Below are 23,918 nucleotides of genomic sequence, written 5' to 3' on the forward strand. Positions count from 1 at the left end.
TTGGCCAATTATGGCTCTCTGTTAAGGCGGCGCTGTGATTGGCCAAGCATGCGGGTCATAGTGCATGCTTGGCCAATCATCAGCAAGCAATGCACTGCGATGCCGCAGTGAATTATGGGCCGTGACGCGCCACACGAATTTGGCGCGAACGGCCCATATCGTTCGCAATTCGGCGAACGATCGAACAGCCGATGTTCGAGTCGAACATGGGTTCGACTCGAACACGAAGCTCATCCCTAATAGAGACTACTGAATGTTTGATACTGGCTACAATGGCCTATGATAAGTATAATACTATCTGCAAATCATTACAATACACCACCACTATGAAAACATTTTGTGTCACTAGCTGTTGGTTGCTAGAGTCAGTGTTTTTCCCTTTCCATAATCCATGTAGTTTTTGCTTTTTAGTTCATGTTCTGCAAGTCCAACCATGGCAGCTATTTCTTCTGTGAGAAGCCCCCAATTTTGTGGCTCTCCTGCAAGGATCCTTGGGTCAATCAGGTTGCTCTGTATGTTTGTTGTGCTATATTCACTCTGTACATTTTTTGTTGATATTCTTGTCCTATGTCTGTATTTTAGCCACAATACTGAAGATCCACTATAACAAAGAGCACCACAAAGCTTTCTCCACCAGTGCCTCACACCTCACTGTGGTTACGCTCTACTACGAGACCATCATTTTCATGTATTTGCATCCTCAATCCAGTTACTTCCCAGATCAAGACAGGGTGGTTTCTGTTTTTTACACTGCGGTATCTTCTATGTTAAATCCCATCCTCTACTGTGTGAGAAACAAAGATATTAAAGGGACCATAGAAAACTAAATACAATTAACAGTGTATTGCTTATAATCCTATCTCTTGGATGACAGTAAAAGAAATCCATTATTTTTTTTTGGTCTCAAAAATATTTTAGATCTTCTGCTGTGGTATTTTTGCAAAAAAGAAGTGACATAAGATTGTTATGGAACACAATATAATGGTTCTACTCCATCATAAGGCAAAACTTAACTGTATCTGAGCACCAAAAACCAAAAGCGCAATTTTATTAATTTTTTATATTCAAAGCAAACTCAATCATACATCCATGTTTCCTTGCTTTATTTGTTGAGGAATCACTTTAAAAAACACCCTCGCATTTCCATCTGCAACCATCTTGAGTAAGAGCAGATGATTCATGTAGCATTTACTTCCTGGAATCCGTCTGCCCTTGGATCAATTATGCAGGCAGGAGGGTCTGCTTAGCTGAGAAAACCTCTCCTCCCCTCCTCCAAATGAAAGAAAAAAAATGCCCATGAAGACTCCTGGAATGTATGACATCATTTTGGCCTTGGCAATAAAGCAAGAGGCAACTTATGAAATATACCTGCTTGCCGACTGCCCCATAACAGATTTACTACTACAGGGCATCCATTCTATGCAGTCATGTATACATACTTGATTCTGCAATTCCAGGTAGGGGGCACGTATGTGTGCCACCAGCGTGCGTGCTTCTGCTGCGATTTGTCACAGCAGATGCTGATCCGCTGGTGCTGGCCAAAGCATGTCCGTTGGCACCTGCTGATTGGCGAGGAGAGAGGCTGGATGAGCGCTGCATATGTAAACAATGCAGAGCTCTGTCCTGTCAGGGGGGATGTGCTGGATATGTTTACCTGCAAAACAGGCTGCAGGACCCCTGACCTTCTGTCTGGACAGGGCTGATTGGCCCTGTGCTGATCACATGCACTCTCCCAAGAAAAAACTCTCTAGCAATACACACCAAATTGAGCATGTGCAGAGAGTTCCCTATGAACAGATGGATTGGGGACAGTGGGAGAAGGGGAGGATCAGAGAAGACAGGTTCATACAGCCTTTTTAGAAAATGTAGAGGATTAACCCCTCCACAGTGAGTATAACAAGCATGCTTTACTGCATATACAGACTGATTTTGCCGTTGTGGGTTTAGTAACACTTTAACCTGCTCCTGACCAAACTGACCCTAGTATGTGGGATATCGTCAGCACAATAAATACAAGACTGACATTCTAATTTACAACAACATCGAAACCCCACCCATAGCAAGATAAGCCCCCAAATCAAACAAACTGCTTCCCTAAAACCTGCATCTCAATCTAGATACCTAGAGCAGGTTATTTTTCATGAGCAGCTGGTGGGTGGGAGTAACAGGGAGAGCGTGGATTGCGGAATAACAATTTATAATTACATATTCGTGTCTACAGCCGCTTCATCGTGACATCCATCAAACCTCTGCATTGTCTGGTCTCTAAGGAAACATGACGAATACTTTTCTCATTCCTGTAAAGAATAGGCTTGTAACATTTCACAGCAACAGCAAGAGTAGCTGTAGCATGCTTTAATGCTCCTAATGGTTAGGCTTTCACCTTTTTAGTCATCACTATAAAGCCTACAGTGCCAACCTTTAGAATTAAACCCAGCCAGGCTAAATGTCTATATTTAGGTAACATTGTCCGTCTGTTCTCCCTGCTGCTTGGTCAGTAAATGGAATTTCTATGGACCTTGCGCTTTCTCGTATTTGGACAGCAGAGGGCGAGCTTGTACAAGCGATCAGGGTAGAGCAGAGCTAGATAGCGAGTGCCGCAGGAAGAGTGTGCTGCAATAGGCGCCCCGCTCGGCTTTACAAGCTGTCACAAGCCGTCGTTGTAGGATCGCTGTCTGCATTCAGCACCACGGAGAGCGCTCGGCTCTGCTCCTCTCCTAACAGCCTGGACAGAGACAGACAGCTTCTCATCATCGTGAGTATTGGCTTTTATCAGCTTTATCAGACACCTTCCATAGCAGACACTCCCTAGCTGTGCTCAATGATACAGTGCTTGCGCATGTAATAAGAGGGCTTATCTATAGGCATCTAATCTATAGGCATTGCATAACCAAGTGTATGTTTTACTGTCATACATTAGTATTATAGAAAAGGGATTTTTGCATGCACATGACTATTGTGATGAGTCCAGATCCCCTCCATTTATAAAGGATGCATATGACTGAGCCTGGACATTTTGCTGCTCCCTAGGTGTGGGAAGAGAAAAATCAGGATGGTGAAGCTGGGGAGCAATCTGAGTGACAAGAACACTAAGGAGGCTTCTGCTGAAGATGGCTTTCAGACGGTTCCTTTGATCACACCCTTGGATGTAAATCATCTGCAGTTTTCTGCTCCAGAGAAGGTAATATTATTAGGAATGGATCCCTTACTGACCTACGGAGCTCTGCATTATTCTTGTGTGTGCGTGTGTGCCAAATCCATCAGCCTGCCTATTTCACCTTCCTCTTTAAATTAAAGACCCCTTTATGTCAGAGCTGGAGGGGGAACATGAGTAACATATGACGCTAACCTATTGCTATTTGGTAGAATATTCCAGTGAAAGGCTATTGCTTCTAGTGTCAGACTCAGGTGGGGCATATATAAGCAGCTAATATTCATACCAGTAAGTACAGCTAGCATTGTTAATACTGTTGGCTTTTCACGCTTGAGATTTTAGGTACTATTCTTGGCTTTCCACTCTTGAGATTTTAGGTAACACTGTTGGCTTTCCACTCTTGAAATTTTAGGTAATACTGTTGGCTATCCACTTAGGTAACACTGTTGGCTTTCCACTTTTGAGAGTTTAGGTAATACTGTAGGTAATACTGTTGGCTTTCCACTCTTGAGAGTTTAGGTAATATTGTTGGCTTTCCACTTGAGTAATACTGTTGGCTTTCCACTCTTGAGATTTTAGATAATACTGTTGGCTTTGCACTCTTGAGATTTTAGGTAATACTGTTGGCTTTGCACTCTTGAGATTTTAGATAATACTGTTGGCTTTGCACTCTTGAGATTTTAGATAATACTGTTGGCTTTGCACTCTTGAGATTTTAGATAATACTGTTGGCTTTCCACTCTTGAGATTTTAGATAATACTGTTGGCTTTGCACTCTTGAGATTTTAGATAATACTGTTGGCTTTGCAAAAATAAAATCAGAACAATAAAAAAAAATATGCTCACTTGGTTACTATTGTGTTTTGGGAAATTTCCCTTCCGGAAGAGAATTCAAGTAACCAAGGCCGTGGAAATGTTGTGAGTTTCCAAATTGAGGTTTTCACTGGGAAAAAAATGCAGAGACTCTCTTTGTAAAACCATGTGATGATTAACCCTTCAGATTAGAAGCAGTGCAGCTTGAAGACTAGCTAAATTCAAGAACAAAAAATGTGAAATATTTAAAGCATTCTCTCCGCCTCCACTGCCACATTTTGCACTTTTTGGGGGGATCGGGTATCTGGTTTTGACAGGTACCCACTCCCTCTTCCAGTCAGTTTGCCGTGGTTATCTGAGCAGAAGTTCGTCCCTCCCTCCTCCCCCCCGCAGCCTTCTGGGTCACATCACAGGTCACAGGAGACTGCGGAACCATTCACAAGGCTCAGAGCAGCTTGCACATGCCCAGTGGGAAACCGGATGTGAAGCCGGAAGGCTTTACTGCCAGTTTCCCTTACTTAAGATGTCAGCGCCTGGACTCAAAGCTGATTGAAGAATCAGCTTGGGTGAAGACTTTGGACAGGGGAGTGTCCTTATATTAAAAGTCAGCAGCTACAGTATTTATAGCTGCTGACTTTTATTTTTTTGGGGGAGACTGGAGCTCCTCTTTAAGCTTAGCAGTCCTTAGATGTGATCGTTGCTATTATTTTCTTTTTTAGACTATGAACATTTTGATCAATTATAGAACATGCCTGTTGATCTGACTAGAATCCCAGTATCCTTGTCACTGCCTCTGCAGTGTCTGCACAAATTTCAAATTTTATTAGCAGCTATCTGAAGTACAAAATGCCCCCTCCTCAATGTAATGGAGATGAGGATGGGGGGGGTGTGTGTAGTCCAAATCAACAGAGGTTGACAATGGTGCTGCTCCATGTAGTACAATAAGTTAGAGTTGTTTCCCTAGGACAGGAAGTGTGTTACTGGTATCATCACAAAAATTAATGTAAAGAAGGAAACTAATGCAGCTTCCACATCATCTGAGAACTAGTCATCTGCAATGTATTACATTTTTTGAATATAGATGCATTTTTAAGCTGAACTTCAAGCTAATTGCATAAAAAAATACATATTAGAGAGTTACAGGCATAAAGTTGTTCTAAAGGCAGGAGGTTTTTTTTATCTTAAAGCGAAGTTCGACCCAAAAATTGAACTTCCGCTTTAAGTGATGGTGACCCCCCTGACATGCCACATTTGGCATGTCATTTTTTTGGGGGAGAGAGTGGACACCCAGCTCCCACTTCCTCCCGGGGCTCCATGGCGCCAGAAAGAAGTTCAGCTCTCCCCCCTCCCTCCCTGCAATCTTCTGGGACACGTCACAGGTCCCATAAGATTGCCCGGCCATTCACAGCGTGTAGTGCATCTCGCACATGCGCAGTGTGTGCCTGGCTGTGAAGCCACAGCCGGGTGCCCACAGTTACAATGCCGGCGCCGCAGAGAGGAGGAGGAGAGGAGCGGGGCTTTGTTTGCCCACATCGCTGGACCGTGGGACAGGTAAGTGTCCGATTATTAAAAGTCAGCAGTTACACTTTTTGTAGCTGCTGACTTTTAAATGGGTGGAACTCCGCTTTAATGCATTCTATACATTAAGATAAAGAAAAAACCTTAGGTGTGCAGCAGCCCTCCTCAGCCCCCCTAATACTTACATGAGCCCCATCTCAATCCAGTGATGTTGCACAAAAGACTTGGCTTTCCGGGACTCTCCCTCCTGATTGGTTGAGACACACAGTAGGCACCATTGAGGAGAGGGGGGGGCAGGGCCGAGTCGCGGCTTTGTGTCTGAATGGACACACAGAGCAGCAGCTTGGCTTGGGTGCCATCATAGCAAGCTGCTTGCTGTGGGGGCACTCGGAATGAGGGAGGGGCCAGAGAAAAGGAGGATCTGGGCTGCTCTGTGCTAAATTGCTGCACAGAGCAGGTAAGTAGAACATGTTTGTTATTTTTAAATAAAAAAAAAGAGACTTTAATATCACTTTAATATATAGATGCCATATACTGTATGTATTTATTTGTTATCTACAAGCTAAATACAGAGATAACATACAGTACATGGGAGCTTTTTAGCTGTTTTAGCTGCTAAAAGATTTGCCATTTTGACCACCTTGTTCTGAGATTTAGGCAGCTACACCACAAAGTACATGTCTAGCAGGTCAGGGGACCCTTTTTTGTCCACTGCAATTAGGTAGCACTTTTTTGTAGTCATGGTTAAGGGAAGCCATACTGAGAAAATTATGGAAGTTCCAGTTGCTGTCCCCCTTTGGAAAATGTTAGTTGCTTTTCCACCACTGACTTTTTGAAATTCAGACCTGGAACAAGTACGCAGCAGGTAAAGTCAGAGAGGAATATAAGCACTAGATCATTGTATTTGTTCAAGGTCAGTCAATTATTAAACTGAACATAAATAGGTCATTGGATCAACATAACAGCCAGACAATTAGCATTTTTAAAACGCATAGGTCAGCAGTGGCTTACACATTTTTTTTAGATGTCTTAAAATCCTGCACAAGGTCTTTGATGCTTTGTGATTTATCAGCTAAAGTGTAGGCATGATGGGCCAAGCACTCCTTTTTAGATGGGCTACTTTTGTAGTGACTTAAAGTGTTTGTAAAGGGAAAAAAAAATACTGCACTGTCTCTTTAAAATGAGTTCATACCTGTATTTTATTACTGGCTGTAGATGCTCTGATTTACCTGGTTGATCCTGCCTGTACCGCTCCTACTACAAGTAAACTGACCATGGTAGCATGGCAGCTGATCCATGGTACCATGGTCAATTTACATTTTGCGTCATCCCGCTAAAGATACAGGAACGCTGTGCAAGAACACAGCGTGCCTATATCTCCCACAGTCAGTACAGAGACATCCCCCACACCCATCCGTGCTCTTGGATGGGGAAAGGAGGAAGTGACATCTGCTGCCGGATCTGAGAGAGTTCCATTGCCATGGAAACACAGACACTGGGCGGCAACATCACTTGATCAATCACGTGATTTGCAGGTATGAGGTTGCACAGTTCAGTAAGGGCGATTTTTAAAAGAAAACAAAGAACACAGCATTCAAGCTTGATTTGACTTGCCGAAATCTGGTGTTAGTACTAGCAGAGGTTTACAACCACTTTAAGGCTATGTGGATTGTGTTTGTGCGTGTTTATATTTTCCTGCTGTGGGGCACTTAAATCTCAGTCAGCTTTTTTGGTCCCCCGTGTGTAGTAAGCAAGGGCGGACTAACCATTTGGGCACCGAGGGCCTGGGCCAGTAGGGGGTCCACCCCATGGGAGGCTCCTGGTACCTCTAATAGGCATGCACATTACCATTATCAGCGATAATCTAGGCAGATGTGTAGGAGACTGACCGGGAGCCCAGGATAATGCAAGAAACTGGAGAAGAGGAGCCAGGGATGTGAGTAACCCCCCATCCTTGTGATACCCGGCCCTGTAAATGGCACGATCCAGGCACACACACGGCACATGCTGGGGATAGTTCCCAGAAACCCGGTTATGTCGCCTCTTTCCATTCCCTCACATGAAGCCTCCAGCTGTGTTTTCTGTGCACCCAGTGAGGATGACAGAGCCGGCTGTGTGCCCAGACAGGATCTGCAGGAAGCAGCTGAGGGCTAAGCAGCTAGGGGAAGGTGGGGGGGGGGAGTCTCACCTCCCGCTCTCTCAACCCCTCTCTCTTTCACCCCCTCTCTCTCTCTAACCCTCTCCCTCTCAGCCCCTCTCTCCACCCCTCTCACTCCTCTCTCTCTCACCCCCTCTCTCATACCCACTCTCTCTCACCCTCTGATCTCTCCATCCCCTCTCTCATCCCCCCTCTCTCTCTCAAACACACCTCTCACCTCAGTAAATGGACGTGCCTTGACAAACTGTACGAAACACATGGCGGCCTCCATCCCTGATTTAGTGGATAAAAAGAAAGAGAGAAGAGGGGGGAGAGAGAAAAGGGGTCAGAGCAAGAGGAGGTGAAAGGGGTGGATAAAAAGGAGGAATTTTGTAGGACTTTAAATGAGGTTACGCCATGTTGAGAAAAAGTGACAACATAATTCTGAAAGTACAGTACATGATTTATTTATTGCAATTTACAATACATATCAGATATTTTGTATCAAATAGATAGGTAGTCACCAGACGTACACTAAATATGCTGCTCATAGCATGCAATACAAATATAAAGTAGACATGGCACATATACATGGTATAATAAATCGATTGAAAGACAAATATAATAAAAACAAGTAACTGTTGGCATCTAGTGGCACTCTACGCATTTCCTGGCGTTACAGCCATTCATCAGGAGTGTTATAACGTATTGTAATAGGAAGGAAAAAGCAGGGATTAATGATAGTACCCTTAGAATAAGGGGGGGGGGGGGCAGGGGATTTAAGTCCCAACAAGGTGGGGATAGATTGGGATACTTACTGACAACCTCAAAGCCAAGTCCGGTATCAGTCAAGGAAGACGGGGGCACGAGGCATGATGTCTCCCCCCAGGTTGAAACGGGGAAACCCTCCAAGGAAGGGCATGACGCTAATGGGGTCCCTCACTGGGAGTGAGTATATCAGTAGCCTTGGAGCAGCTGGTGGTTCATTTGCTTGTTTCAATCACAAGGAAGCACATCCTGATCCTACAGGTTATCCTCTTTGCTGGGAGATCAGCCATCCCCTTTGGTATTTTTTTTTTTGTTATGTTTTTCTCCCCTTACTTGGTTTTTTTCACATACACTCCCTCATGTAGTCCCCTTGTGTGAACACATAGACATTTTTTTCTCCATTACTTTCACACCTTTACACATTTAACCAATCCCCCTTTTTTTGACACATCTCTCTAGGAACACCATGCACTTTCAGTGTACACATAGCCTATCGGATCATGCTGTGACCACTATGCTGGGCTCCGGGCGCTGTTCTCCTTCCTTGGAGGGTTTCCCCATTTCAACCCCGGGGGAGACATCATGCCTCGTGCCCCCGTCTTCCTTGGCTGATACAGGACTTGGCTTTGAGGTTGTCAGTAAGTATCCCAATCTATCCCCACCTTGTTGGGACTTGATTCCCCTGCCCCCCTTATTCTAAGGGTACTATCATTAATCCCGTTTTTTTCCTTCCTAGTACAATACCTTATAACACTCCTGATGAATGGCTGTAACGCCAGGAAACGCGTAGAGTGCCACTAGATGCAACAGTTACTTGTTTTTATTATATTTGTTTTTCAATCGATTTATTACGTGTCTACTTTATATTTGTATTGCATGCTATGAGCAGCATATTTAGTGTAAGTCTGGTGACTACCTATCTATTTGATACAAAATATCTGATATGTATTGTAAATTGCAATAAATAAATCATGTACTGTACTTTCATAATTATGTTGTCACTTTTTCTCAACATGGCGTAACCTCATTTAAAGTCCTACAAAATTCCTCCTTTTTATCCACCCCTCTCACCTCCTCTTGCTTTGACCCCTTTTCTCTCTCCCCCTCTTCTCTCTTTCTCTCTCTCTCTCGCGCTCTCCCTCGCTCTCTCGCGATCTCTCGCTCTCTCTTTTACCACCTCTCTCCCTCACCCCTCTCTTTCACCCCTCTCTTTCCCATTCACCCCTCTCACCCCTCTATCTCCCTCTCACCCCTCTATCTCTCTCTCACTCCCTTTCTCTCTCACCCCCTCTCTCCCACCCCCTCTCTCTCCCATACCCCCCTCTCTCTCTCACCACTCCCCTCCTTCTCCATCTCTCTCCTACTTTCTTATTTCCCCCATCTCTCTCCCAGGACATTTGCTCATTCTTTAAAAGAGAAATAACGTTTTTTTCTTCCCATGAAATCATACTTATCGAGGTGAATGCAGCATCAATCCAATGCTGCCTCTGTCCCCTGCCGGCTCTAAGACTGAGAACTAAACGATCAAAGACCTCTGATCGCTCATTTCTCCCCCTCTGCTCTGAGCAGAGGGCTGGTGACTGTCAGTCACCGCTGTCTGCTTTGACACCCCCCGCACTCACTGGAGCACTGGGCTGTGATGAGGGCAGGAGCAGCTAGCTCAGGCTCTCAGCAGCTCGCTGAGGGATCTTTCCCCAGCCTGGACTGGCTCTGTGATGTCAGTATGCTAAAAAACAGGTCACAGGAGTGCAGAACGAATTGCACTCCTGTGATCCACTGGAGAAGTATGTCCAAAAGAGCTTTGGTTTTACTTCTCCTTTAACATAAGGACCCAACAGCTTCCACAGTTTGCTGATGGGCCCTCCTTTTGCTGATGGGCTCAACTGAGCTGCAATATGTGGAGGATGGCTGCCACAAACACATATAATGTGGCCAGTGCAATATATATTTGTGTGGGTGTGGCTTGAGTGTGAGTGGGGACACAGGGGGCTCCATGATCTCCTATTGCCCAGGGGGCCCCATTATCTCCTATTGCCTAGGGGCTCATGAGTTGTCAGTCTACCCCTGGTAGTAAGGGTCTAATTTTTGTTTGGTCTAGACTCTAGAAGGATATAACAGAGAGGAATACTTGCCTTATCCCTTGCTCTCCTGGCAGCCAGCTTCAAAATATGGGTGGGCCTTGAATGTCCTTATGTACCATTCAGAAACAGAGTTCAGCTTTAAGGCCTCATTCACACCATATGTGCACAAAAACTGAAAAAAAAAACACTCGGATTTGACTCACATAGAATATTTTGGGCTTGTTCACAGCATGTGCAGAGACGTTAATGTTTTTTTTTATCCATTTCAGCCTTGGAGGATTTGGCTGCTCAATGACCAGAGCACTTTTTACAATTTGGCACTGCGCTGCTTTAACTGGTAATTGCATGGTCATGCAAATGCTGTACCCAAACAAAATTTGCGTCCTTTTTTCCCCACAAACAGAGCTTTCTTTTGATGGTATTTGATTGCCTCTGTGATTTTAATTTTTTGCGATATATATATTGCGATAATGGAAAAAGACCGAAAATTAAAAAAAAAAAAAGATATTTTCTACTTTTGATTATAAATTTTTTTTAATTAACTAAATTTTAGTCATACATTTAGGCCAAAATGTATTCAGCCACATGTCTTTGGTAAAAAAATGCCAATAAGCGTATATTTATTGGTTTGCGCAAAAGTTATAGTGTCTACAAACTAGGGTACATTTTCTGGAATTTACGAGGCTTTTAGTTTATGACTACCTATCTCATTTCTTGAGGTGCTAAAATGGGAGGGCAGCATGGAGGCTTGTTGAGCCCATTGAATATTTTATTTTTTTGTCACAAGTGATTGAAAAAAATTACAAAAAAAAAAAAATACACAAAGTTGTCACTAAATAATATATTGCTCACACATGCCATGGTTATATGTGGAATTACACCCCAAAATACATTCTGCTGCTTCTCCTGAGTATGGGGATACCTCATGTGTGGGAGCCTAGCCGCGTACAGGACCCCGAAAACCAATCACTGCCTTCAAGATTTCTAAGGGTGTAAATTTTTGATTTCACTCCTCACTACCTATCACAGTTTAGAAGGCCATAAAATGCCCCAAGATAGCACAAAACCCCCCCAAATAACCCCATTTTGGAAAGAAGACACTTCAAGCTATTTGCTGAGAGGCATGTTGAGTCCATGGAATATTTTATATTTTGCCACAAGTTTCGGGAAAATTAAAAAAAATGTTTTTCTTTTTTGTACACAAAGTTGTCATTAAATTATATATTGTTCAAACATGGCATGGTTATATGTGGAATTACACCCCAAAATACATTCTGCTGCTTCTCCTGAGTATGGGGATACCAAATGTGTGGGACTTTTTGGCAGTCTAACCGTGTACAGGACCCCGAAAACCAATCACCGCCTTCAGGCTTTCTAAAGTCTCACACATGTGGTATCCTCGTACTCAGGAGAAGCAGTAGAATGTATTTTGGGGTGTAATTTCACATATTCCCATGGCATGTTTAAGCAATAAATCATTTAGTGACAACTTTGTGCAAAAAAAATAATTAATTTTCCCGCAACTTGTGGCAAAATATAAAATATTCCATGGACTCAACATGCCTCTCATCAAATAGCTTGGGGTGTCTACTTTCCAAATGGGGTCATTTGGGGGGGGGGTTGTGCTATCTCGGCATTTTATGTCCTTCAAAACTGTGATAGGTAGTGAGGAGTGAAATAAAAAATGTACATCCTAAAGCCTCATATACACGATCGAATTGTTCGCCAACAAAACCGTGGAATCTTGTCTGAAGGGCGTTGGCCCAAACTTGTCTTGCACACACACGGCCACACAGTTGTTGGCCAACAAATATGAACATAGTGATGTACTACGTTGTTTTTCAGCTCTTTAGTACCACCCTTTGGGCTCCTTCTGCTAATTTTGTGTTAGCAGAAGGAGCCCTCTTCTGCTAACTTCCTCTTCACTATCTGTCATGCTCAGAAACCTGTAGGCCTCTTCACTAGTGTACCTAAGATTTTACATTTTGGTCTCTAAATTTACTGGTACACTAGTGAGACTCACAGGAAAAAGAGCTCCTGACTGTCAGTGACTGATTCAAACGCTACCAAAAAAACTGTTAGCGTTCGCAGGGATCAGGCCCGACTCTGCGAACGCTGCAGTTATGTGTGTTGTGTTTTTGTAAGTGACAGTGATTGATTGATACTGCGCTTGGGTGGGCTGGGTGGAGGGGCTAAACGCAGGTGCTAGCAGCTATCTGGGCTGATCCTGCTAACACTGTGTTTTTGGGAACCCTAAACTGCTGGGGACGCTAGTATATATCTGATCAGATCAGATATCGATCCGTTCAGACACTATACTACTAAGGAAGGTGTATGGTGCGTGCGTGGGTGTTAGCGCTACTGCCACTAATCTGACGCTGCCTGGGGTGATGCAGACCCTGACGCTAAAACCTAACTGATATCACCCGCAGGGCGATCAGGGGGTTAAACCTTTATTGGGTAATATACGGCGGGTGTCCTGATGCTATAAAAAACAAGCTAACTAACCAGCGTCACCGTAACACTAATATGGTGATCACTGGTGACAGGGGGTGAAAGAGTTAACTAGGGGGCAATCAGGGGGATAAAACCTTTATTAGGTAATATATGGGGGTACCTGACGCTATAAAAACCTGACAGCGAAACGAATCAACTAACTTGCTAACTAGCGTCACCCGTGACACAAATACGGCTATCGATTAGTGACACTGGCGGCAGGGGGTGAAAGGGTTAACTGGGGTCCGATCAAAGGGTTAAACCTTTATTAGGGGGTTTAGGGGGGTAACCTAGACCTAACGGGGCCTACTACTAACTGCCCTAACACTTATTTCAGTCACAAATGACACCAATGCAGTGATCAGTGAAAAATTTGAAAACTGCAATTGGTGACACAGTGACAGGGAGTGAAGGGGTTAATTGGGGGGGGGGGGTCAGGGGGTGATCGGAGGGTGGCAAGTGTACCTATGTGTACTGGTGTTAGTGTAGTGTTATGCAGCTCACGGTTAGATGTTGTTCTCCTCTCACTGGAATCGAAAAGACTCCACGAGGAGAGATGACATTTCTTCCTCCTGTCTGTGTTTACACTTATACAGACGGGAAGGTTTCCATTCGTTAGGACCAATCAGCAGGTCCAGACCATAAATCATTGGTCTGGCCCTGGGGACTGATCGGTCCTCTAACAAATCCGACCGCCACCATTTGCCCACCCGTGCCATTCTGCCAACGTAAATTGGCATGCGGCGGTCGGGAACCGGTTAACATAGGTCTCTGCAAAGACAAAAAGAAGACAATAATATTAGAGTATATATACAAGCTCTTAAGACAACAATCAACAGCCACATCCCAAATTATAGTCACTTAACACTTAAGGAGGAAACCCCCATTCATGGTAATGTAGGACTTTCACGGCTTTGTAGTTGTGAGGTAACACAATTACATTACCTGTTTTTATAAAAACGACTTTATTACGAATAGATAAAACAACTCTTAGGTCAAAATGACTGCACAAAATATCCTTCAAAACATTGTAAAACAATACAGTGTTGAGCAGCTTATCAGATGTTGATATTCATTATTCAAGATAATCTGTTCCATTGCATTTCATTGAGTATATCTGCTTTCTCAGGGAACTTCTGTAAGTATCTAGAAGATCATTATTTCATCAGAATATTATTACATAATTCTACTTCAAACAACATTACTTATCCTATTACAGAACAATGATGCTCACCAACTATACGTGGACACAAGAGTTGTTTTGCACATTGGAGCTTCTTAAAAGATGTTCAAATTTTATTTCTATGTATGAGTAGCAATATATAAATGCATAAGTAGAAACAAACAAAGAAAAAAAAATCAAACGTTTGTTTTATTTCAAAATGAAGCATGGACAAGGTTTTTGCCTGTTGTGTATACAACAATTACTATTAAAACTCCTCTATTGATAGAAATGTGAAGGCTGTCATTACTGATATGTATATAAACATTATTGGAGACATCCATTGTACAATGTCACTGGATCGAGCCTGCTCAAGTGCCTCCATGGCAAGAAGCTTGCTATTGTGGGCACTCGGTAGGGGGAGGGACCAGGACCGCTGATGGGGGACCCAAAAAGAAGAGGATCATGGCTGCTCAGTGGAGAACCATTACTCAGAGCAGGTAAGTTTAACATGTTTGTTATTTTTAAAGGCAAAATATAAGGGGATTTGGTCGCACCATATGGCCATACAGTGCTGCCATATGGTGCGATCAAATTCCCATATTTTGCTTATTTGCTTACTATGCTCAGGTGCTTTAAATAGCCTTGTAGGATTTAAATGACATTTTTGTATGTGTGCGATATAATCTTTTGTTCTGTTTGTATGGTCTTATAGCAGCACCATCTTTAATGTGATGCATAGCTAGAGTGTGCCCCCCACATCTTTGTCTGTTATATGGATCCTGACCAGACCCCTTGGGATGGAGCACCCCATCATCCCCCACCAGTACGTCTAATCAGTGTCAATTATAGGAGGAGGACTTTTAGTTTTCAAATAAAGAGGAGTGTATTTCTCCCATGGTTGAGAAGCAGGATCTTTCATTATATGAATAGTGTAGGACCCACTGAAAATGGGGTACTTTGACGCAGTAGTGGGCTAAAGCACTGTATGGCCATATGGTGTGCGCTATAATCTTTTGTTCAGCAACAATTATAGTCTCACCACTGTGTGACAGCCAGACACTCTTCTGTCTCTTTCTGCCCCCCTGCAACCAGCAAGCTGCCTCTTGACAGAGGGCTGCCACTAGGTAGGCACTAGATGGTGGGGGGTTGGTGGCTTGACATAGTTGGTAAATGGGACTGGCTGTCTGGTATTATCTGTTTATGGGAAGGAGGAGGGGGGCGGTGCAGCTTTCTTGTAGCTGTGGAAGGTGGTGTGGGTATTGTTGACCAAACCTCTTAAAATATGTTCACAGTTTGATCATACCCACATTTAACACACTGTTATTGTTATTGATATAAACTCATAAATATGGCGATAAACCTATACAGTCTATGTTTTCTTTTGAGGGCCATTTAACAATATCTATAGATTTTTACAATAACCAAATGAACCTTCTGATCATTACACAGTTAAAGGTGGATTGTAGATTTTTCAATGCAGGCTTTCATGCTGTCACTCGCTTCCTTCTCATAATTACATTTTTCCAGCATGTTGGCAGGCAGCTCAAGAATAGCAACCTAAATCCTGTGTTCACGCTATAGAGCAGGGGTAGGCACACAAAGCCTCTTTTGCCGACACTCGTCTCCTTCCCCATCAGCAGAGCAGCGCAGGGAAGTGTCAGTGAGACACTAATGCATTCCAATTTCAGAATTCCCCACAACACACCTGCACTGAGGGGGATGCACTGTGCCCCCACACATTGTAAAAGATGGGAAACATTGTTTGGTTCTCTAACTTTGCTGTAGCTGCGACCGACAGCTTTTGTGATGGGGAAGGAATTGGGTGCAGTTCTGCTAGGGGGGGGGGGGGGGGTCCCTCTTTCCAGGAGGAGGAGGACTGACATTGGCCACTGCTAAAGCCAATCACAGTCCTGCTAGCCCCATCCACCATCTTGAGGAAGATGATTCGCTTGGTTGCCACTGCCAATCTCAGAAAGAAGGGATTTCACTGTGATTGAGAAAGCCACAATCAGGTGACAGTTTGTGGAATTACAATTACTGTTGAGCTTCTGGGAACTTTGTTGAAATTATTATTGAACCTTTGTGTCACTTACTACTGAAACCCTGCATTCTGTGTCCCTTTAAGCCAGAGCCAGTATTCAGCGCAATGAAAATCACACCCAACCACTTTTTCTCAGCTTATGATCCTGCACACAGGCCCACTGCTTTCAGAAAATGTCTCTGACCTGAGCTCATCACATACCAGCACGTGGGCTGGATGCGAGAGTTGGATCAGCAGGATGAGTGTGCCAGGACAGGTAGATGTGTCGCATCTCTGCTTCCTGAATGAATGACAGGCAGTGCTGACAGCTGTCTGGTATGAATCCTGTGGGGGAACGCCGCGCCAAATTTTAAATGAAAAAACCAGCGTGAGTTCCCCCCCAGGGGCATACCAAGCCCTTAGGTCTGGTATGGATTGTAAGGGAAACCCCCTACGCCGGAAAATCGGCGTGGGGGTCCCCCCAAAATCCATACCAGACCCTTATCCGAGCACGCAGCCCGGCCGGTCAGGAAAGGGGGTGGGGACAAGCCTGAATCAAATGCCCCTTGCTCTCCAAAGTAAAATCACATGAGAAGGAGATTTAAAAATAAAGCTGTTACTAAAACTAAAAAACCTTAGCTTCTGCTTCTGATACTTCAAGGAGATATGGCTGCCTTTTGCTACATATGAAATCGTAAGAATGCACTCCAGCCCATTGCTGGTACATATTTACATGGGATTTCAAGCACCAAGCTATCCCTGGAGGTAGCAGTTGGCCAACTTTTCTTTTTTTTTTAAACACTTGCCGACCGCAATTCGTAAATATACGTTGTGGTTTGCAAGTGGTTTATCAGGATTATGGCTGAAGATATTAGCCATAACCCTGATATGTTTTTTTGCAGCCAGTGGCTGGCTTTCTCATTAAAGCAGTCTAAGCAGCTCATGAGCTGTCCCCTCCCGCCACTTGCCGGTGTTTCTTGGGCTTACCATTTCCGAATGGTTTATGTAGAAAATTAGGAGAAACCGCGCTAATAAACCAAAATAATCAATTAATATGCAAAAGCTGCAATCCCCACAAAAAACATCAATTGTGGATAAACATAGGAAAAAACTTAATATAATAACCTTAATATAAAATCTACAGTGAGAAGATATTTATATAATGGCTATATATAAACCAAAAATAATGTGGAAACATTAAATAGTGATATGAAAAAGTCCCATCAAGTGAAACATCAAGTATAATATCTAAGTGAGTCCAAATCACCAACAGAAATCAAAAAAAGTCCAAGTGATGATTGGTATTAATCCGTGACAGCAAGGGAGGGTCCACCACCAGAAAATGGAAGGGGTTGCTCCTTACCAGATGGCCATGACCCCCCACCACAGAGGATCACAGCAAGCAGAAATCTTTGAAAACCAGAATTTAGGAACTGTCAACGATGTCCACCAGAGGTCCTCTCATCATCAGCCACACCAACGAACCCATGGCAAGGATACCATAAAACATAGAGGGAGCTCACATAGTGTAAAACTGATAAATTTATTTTGAATAAAAGCAAGTAACAAAATGCACACTTACAAAGCGTGATGTAAAAAACAGCCTTAAGTCCGGCTCCGTGGCCACCGGAGCTCGGACAAACCCGTCCTGCTGGAATGCGGTTTGCTTGGGGGTGACGTCAGCGCGTCGTCTGGCTCCGTCGTCTGGGTCGATGAAGTCTCTTCATCGTGGGCGGCAAGGGCTAATGTATCTCTAGAAACCATTTGCAAAGCGGCCACTTGGTCATCCCGAAACACGTTCATGCGTCATTACAGGATTGATCCAGGGGCACTCACGTCGGTGGAGTTTGGAAGAAGGGCGATTGTGTCGGCTCTCGCGTTTCCTTCATAAAATTTTGTTTATGAGCATTACCCACCCTGTTGTTAGCTATTTATTTTATCACAGGTATGCTGCCATGGAGGCACCAGGAAAACGGAAAATTGTATCATACTTACCGTAATTTTCCTTTCCTGGTGCCTATCCATGGCAGCATACATGCCCTCCCATGGTATTCGATATAATAGGAGAATGCTATTGGGTATGGTTTTCACTTTTATAATGTATGTTCCTGAGGGGAAGAGTCCGGGGAGGAGCTTATCACAGGTATGCTGCCATGGATAGGCACCAGGAAAGGAAAATTACGGTAAGTATGATACAATTTTCCGTTTTCTAGCAAAAAATACTGATTTAAACTTGTAAACAAAAAGTATCAGAAAAAGAAAAAGTGGTTAAACTACCTTGAACCCATGGTAGAAGCAATCTGAACCTCATCCCTATTTGCGAATAATGTAACCACTTTAGATCTCAGTTGTTCTACCATGTTCAGGGCTAACACTTTGGTATGTTTTAGGTGGTTGTGAAGACAAGGACAGAGTATCAGTCTGAACAAAAGAACAAGAAAATAAGAGTGCCGAAAATTGCTGAGTTCACTGTCAGCTTCACAGATGGGGTGACTGAAAGGTTAAAGGTACTGTATTTTCATTTCTTACATTACAGAGATCCTCTTGTTTGGTGTGATTCAATATACCTGTACCTTTTACAGATGAATTGGCTTCCACATAATGGGGTTGATTACAAAGACTGGAGAGTGCAAAATCTGGTGCAGCTGTACATGGTAGCCAATTAGCTTCTAAACTCAGCTTGTTCAATTAAAGTATAACTAAAGGGAAAATGTTTTATTTAGTTTTCGATAGAGTGGAGAGGGATTAGAACACCTGTCAGTTTTTATTGCTAGCTGTACAGCCGTTAAGGAGATTCTCTCTCTCTATTTGTCCTGTTCACCATTATCATTGAAAATGAAAGTAAAAGAAAATCCCAGAATTTTGGGTTGTCTGCAGAAGAGTAATAGAAGGGAAATGTTCCAATGGGGACACTAGTTCTGGTGCCTGGGGGTCCCCAAGAAATTCCCTTAATTTGCTGGGATTTCCTCTCACTTCATGGGACAAATGAAGAGAAATCTCCGCAATGGGACACAGGTGGCGAAAATAAATCTGACAGGGGTTACTACCCTCCCTTGGTCTATCCAAAATGAAACTACTAAGTGATTGTAAAGTCTCGTTTTTTTTTCCTATAAAAATAACAAACATGTTATACTTACCTACTCTGTTGCAGTGGATTTGCGCAGGGCAGCCGGATCCTCCTCTTCTTGCGTCCCTCTTTGGCTCTCCTGGCCCCTCCCTCCTGTTGAGTGCCCCCACAGCAAGCAGCTAGCTATGAGGGCACTCGAGCTGAGTCACAGCTCCCTGTGTCCATTCAGACACTGAGCCCTGACCTATCCCCGCCTCCTCTCCCACCTGATTGGCTAGCTGACTTTGATTGACAGCAGCGGGAACCAATGGCACCGCTGCTGTGTATCAGTTAAACAGGAAGGAGAATCTGGCGGCTGAGCTACTCATGGGTATTGCTGGACAGAGGGACCTCAGGTAAGTGTTTGAGGGGCTGCTGCACACAGAAGGCTTTTTATCCTAATGCATAGAATGCATTAAGATAAAAAAAAAAACTTTCTACTGTTTAGTTTTAGTAAATAACCCCCATTGTCTTATAAAAATGTCTTCTGCTTAAATGTTGTACTGTATTTAATAATGGTGCAGTTTAATAATTTCAGGATTTCGGTTATAAAAACCATGTCAAATATGTTTTTATATAAGAATACCTTGAGACTCTGACAAAACAGTTCATACCTCCCAATGACTTTTCCAAATCCGATCCTGATCCACCTTCTTACACCCACAGATCCGCAAAACCACTTTTTTTTTTTTTTGCTGAACTCTGCCACTACTCATTTATACTGTATCTGTCATTATGTTACCATACAAGGAAGGTGCAGACCCACAGAATGTCTTTGTCATTGTGTCTCCTACAATGAAAGTGCAGACTCATAGTTTACCTCTGTCTATCATTGGAGTTGAATAAAAGGGTACAGGAATCTTCACTCAATTTGTAGCTGTGTTCAACTGAATAACAAATGTGCAGAGGAAATAAAGTAACAGTGATTTGCTTTTCACATGATTAGATTACTGAAGTGGATCATTTGTGAAGATGATGAAGATTCACAACTCCTTTAGTATATCAGCTTATAGTGTCACCCTACAGGGCAAGTGCCAGCAGCAGCCAACATGAACAATAAACCCCTTTGCACATATTATACTATATAACATTTAGGCTAGGTTTCCACTAGTGCAACTTTTCATGCGATTTGGGACTGAAAAGTCGCATGACAAGTCGTACCCCATGATTTCCAATGAGTACCATTCATATCTGTGCAACTTCAAGTCGCAGCGACTTCAAAGTAGTCCCTGCACTACTTTGGTCCCACTTTGATGCGACTTGAGGTCCATAGACCTCAGAAATACACAGGCATCGCTTCAAGTCGCAGCAAAAAATTGCGGAAAAATCACGCGACTTTGGGGACGCAATAGTGGAAACATAGCCTTATTATTTGCCATAAAGACAACAAATGAGAACCCCCAGGAACTAAAAAAAATGGCTGTATTTTGTTAATATTGCAGCAAATAAAACATACATTACATGTTTTTTTTTTTTGTTTTGGATAATGTAGGGACCGGGGTATAACTACATGTATTGTCAGATTTTTTCTCTTTTTTTTTGTCTTGTGTCCCAAAGGGGAGATTTACCTTCACTTCCTGTCTGCCACAAGAAGGGAAAAATCACTAGAAAGTGATGGGGATTCCCCTCTAAAGTTCACCACACACTTTACAATGTGACTCCCTTGGATCTAGTGCATGTTTCTGCCTAAGGCTCGATTTACACAAATGCGTTTTTTGATGCATTTTGCATTTTGCAGAAATGCAGGGAAATTTTTTAACATGAGTTCCTATGGAACATGTTCACATCAATGCATTTTTGTGCCTCTTTTTTTGGAAAGGTTCAGGGACTTTTTTTCCTGCAAAATGCAGCGTTTTGCATGTAATAGCCTTCAGTGGACCCGCATCCAAAACGCAAGTACCGCATTTTACCGTGATTTTGACGCGGCTTTGCAGCAATTTGTGTTTGGGGAAGCCGGCCCCCACGTCCTTAACAAACAATGAGTCATCAGCTGTCAGCGGGCTTCCCCGCTGAATGTAAAAAAAAAAGAATTGCATGCTAAAAAAAATTTGAAATTGAATTGTGAAAAAAAAACAGCGTGGGGTCCCCCGCCAGGTCCATACCAGGCCCTTGGGTCTAGTATGGATTCGGAGATCCGGAGGCCCGCCCCTTGTGATGTCAGGGATCCATCATGCCCTTGGCAGTGACATCACAAGGGGGCTGGGCCTCCGGATGACGCCGCCCGATGGCCACGCCCCCATCATTATGTAAGACATGCTTGACATTGGCACAGACAGATCAGCGGGACGCAGAATCAGAGTAGGGTCGGCGGCGGCAGAGGAAAAAGAACACTGGACAAAGAAGACAAGAGAAAGAAGAAGCGGGAGAAGGAGAAGCCCGAAGGAGGAAGATGCGGGAGAAGATGGAGAAAGACCAGAGGAAGAAGCGGGGAAGAAGAAGATATTTTTAATAAAAGACTTGTCAAAAACTGTCTACTGTATTTTTTCACACTACACTACTTTTTTGTCGTGAATGGGTAGGGGTACCCCATACTCATTCACATAGGGGGGAGGCTGGGATCTGGGGGATTCCGATAAGCCCCCTGCCCGCAGACCCTGACAACCACCGGGCAAGGGTTGTCAGGAAGAGGTCCTTGCCCCCATCAGCCCTTCTGGGCTGCATGCTCAGATGAGGGTCTGGTATAGATCTTGGGGGCCATTTTTTTTTTATTTTGGCGTGGGGGGTTCCCTCTGAATTGTCCATACTAAATCCAAGGGACTTGTATGGACCTGGGGGGGGACCCCACGTCGGTTTTTTTTACGATTTTCTTTTTTTTACATTCAGCTGTCAGCGGGGAAGCCCGCTGATAGCTGATGACTCATCGGTTGTTAAGGACGCGGCAGCCAGCTTCTCGGCCCTCCTCCTTAGCAACCAGTTATATACAGTGAATGTACAGCAAAAAAAAAAATAGCAAAATGCAAATCGCAGCAAAATCGCGGCAAAATCACTGTAAAAACGAGGTACTTGCATTTTGGATGGGGGGTCCATTGAAGTCTATTACATGCAAAATGCAGCATTTTGCGGGAAAAAAGTCTCCGACCCTTTCCAAAAAGGCAGAGGCACAAGAATGCATTGATGGGAACGTCTTCCACAGGACAATAACTTCCTGAAAGAAAGGATCCAATTCACCACAAAGGTATCAAAGTGCAATGGATAATACTGGAAGCATCAGTGCAGTAAAGCCCCCACCAAAGCAGATATGAGCTTACCAGATGGTTTAAACTCAAAAGAACGTATGTTCTATGAGTCAAACAGGCTTGTATATTAAACTGGCAACCAGGATGGAATCTTGAGGATCCTCTGCGGTTAAAACCCAGAGCATCCCGACCCTTTATAAGAACTTGGTCTTCATACAGGGGTAATTGCATATCAAATATGTATGTGGAACATGGAAAAAAGGGAACCACATAGCGTAATTCTGTATAAACTGGTCTGTGTATTATCCATTGCACTTTGATACCTTTGTGGTGAATTGGATCCTTTCTTTCTTCACTACACACTGTGGACTATACAGAATTTTCACTGACTTTTTCATATACGTGGTTTTTTATTTTTAGTTTATTAGGCACATGTCATATGTGATACACTATTGTGGTGAATTGGATTTTTTCTTTCCTCACCATATACTGTGAACTTTATAGAATTTACACGTACTTTTTGTACACATGATTGTTCATTTTGTATTCAGCTTATCAGGCACATGTCATATGTGATATTTATGTGTTCTTTTGTTTAGATTATTAGTTTTTATGGCCTGTACATTCTGATTGATTTACTGATATTTTACTATTCACCTTACAACAGGGGTGTCCAAACTTTTTTCAAAGAGGGCCAGATTTGACGAAGTGAACATGCGTGAGGGCCGACCATTTTGCCTGACATTCTTTGAACCATTAAAATTCGGTCTAATTGTGTTCGTTCGAGCACTAATACACTGCCCAACAAGAATTCTCTTGCCTTTGTCGCGCTCGTTCCTGACACACAGACGAATGCTCTGCACTTTAAGGGTACCGTTAATTCTTAAAGGTACCCCACACATTGGAAAACGTGGGGTGCTTTTGGTGCAGTGCAATTTAAAAAAAAAAGGTTGGGGACGTCTTTTCCTGCATTTTTGTGGGTAGGGAAGCCCATTGAAATGAATGGGCTGCCCTACACGCAGCCACACAGATGTGAACCAAGGGCTTGTTCACATGTCAGGTTGGAGGGGCAGTAAAACCACATGGTTAAGCTGTTTTTACCACCCCCAACTTCTCCCCCTTTAGCTACAGAGGGAGCAGCTGGGGGTGTACACATGTTGTGGCTGCAGCTGGAGGTATACCCAGGCTGAATGAGGCTGCACTGCAACTATCCCGCAACTGTGTGCATTGCACGGTTGTGGTATAGTGATGCTGCATTTACAGGCTTAAAACAGGTGGTGAGGAGGCAACATAATGCCTTTTTACCACCTGTCAAATGCCTCTGAAAAGCGATCTGTGCATGGATTGCTTTTCAGAGGAGCAGCAGTCCTGGCTGCTATCACAAACAAGCCCTACAAAAGCAGTTCTGATGGTACAGGAATTGGGGGGGCAGATTAAAAGTAACATACACGCATGCATACATGCAGACACATACACACACACAT

At 43.5% G+C, this 23,918-nt stretch overlaps 1 protein-coding gene across 1 annotated transcript in view; it reads left to right on the top strand.

Annotated features, from left to right (window-relative positions):
* Window positions 1-2,304: 2,304 nt before the first annotated feature.
* The window catches only part of NSG2 (neuronal vesicle trafficking associated 2), a 189,784-nt gene continuing 168,170 nt past the window's right edge, over window positions 2,305-23,918 (top strand). The window contains exons 1-3 of the mRNA XM_073620605.1: window positions 2,305-2,755; window positions 3,031-3,181; window positions 18,543-18,659. Of these exons, the coding sequence (XP_073476706.1) occupies window positions 3,053-3,181; window positions 18,543-18,659 (246 nt within the window). The 5' untranslated portion in view covers window positions 2,305-2,755; window positions 3,031-3,052. The remainder of the gene's footprint in view (window positions 2,756-3,030; window positions 3,182-18,542; window positions 18,660-23,918) is intronic.

Source organism: Aquarana catesbeiana, linkage group LG03, assembly GCF_042186555.1.
Source record: "Aquarana catesbeiana isolate 2022-GZ linkage group LG03, ASM4218655v1, whole genome shotgun sequence".
NCBI lineage: Eukaryota > Metazoa > Chordata > Amphibia > Anura > Ranidae > Aquarana > Aquarana catesbeiana.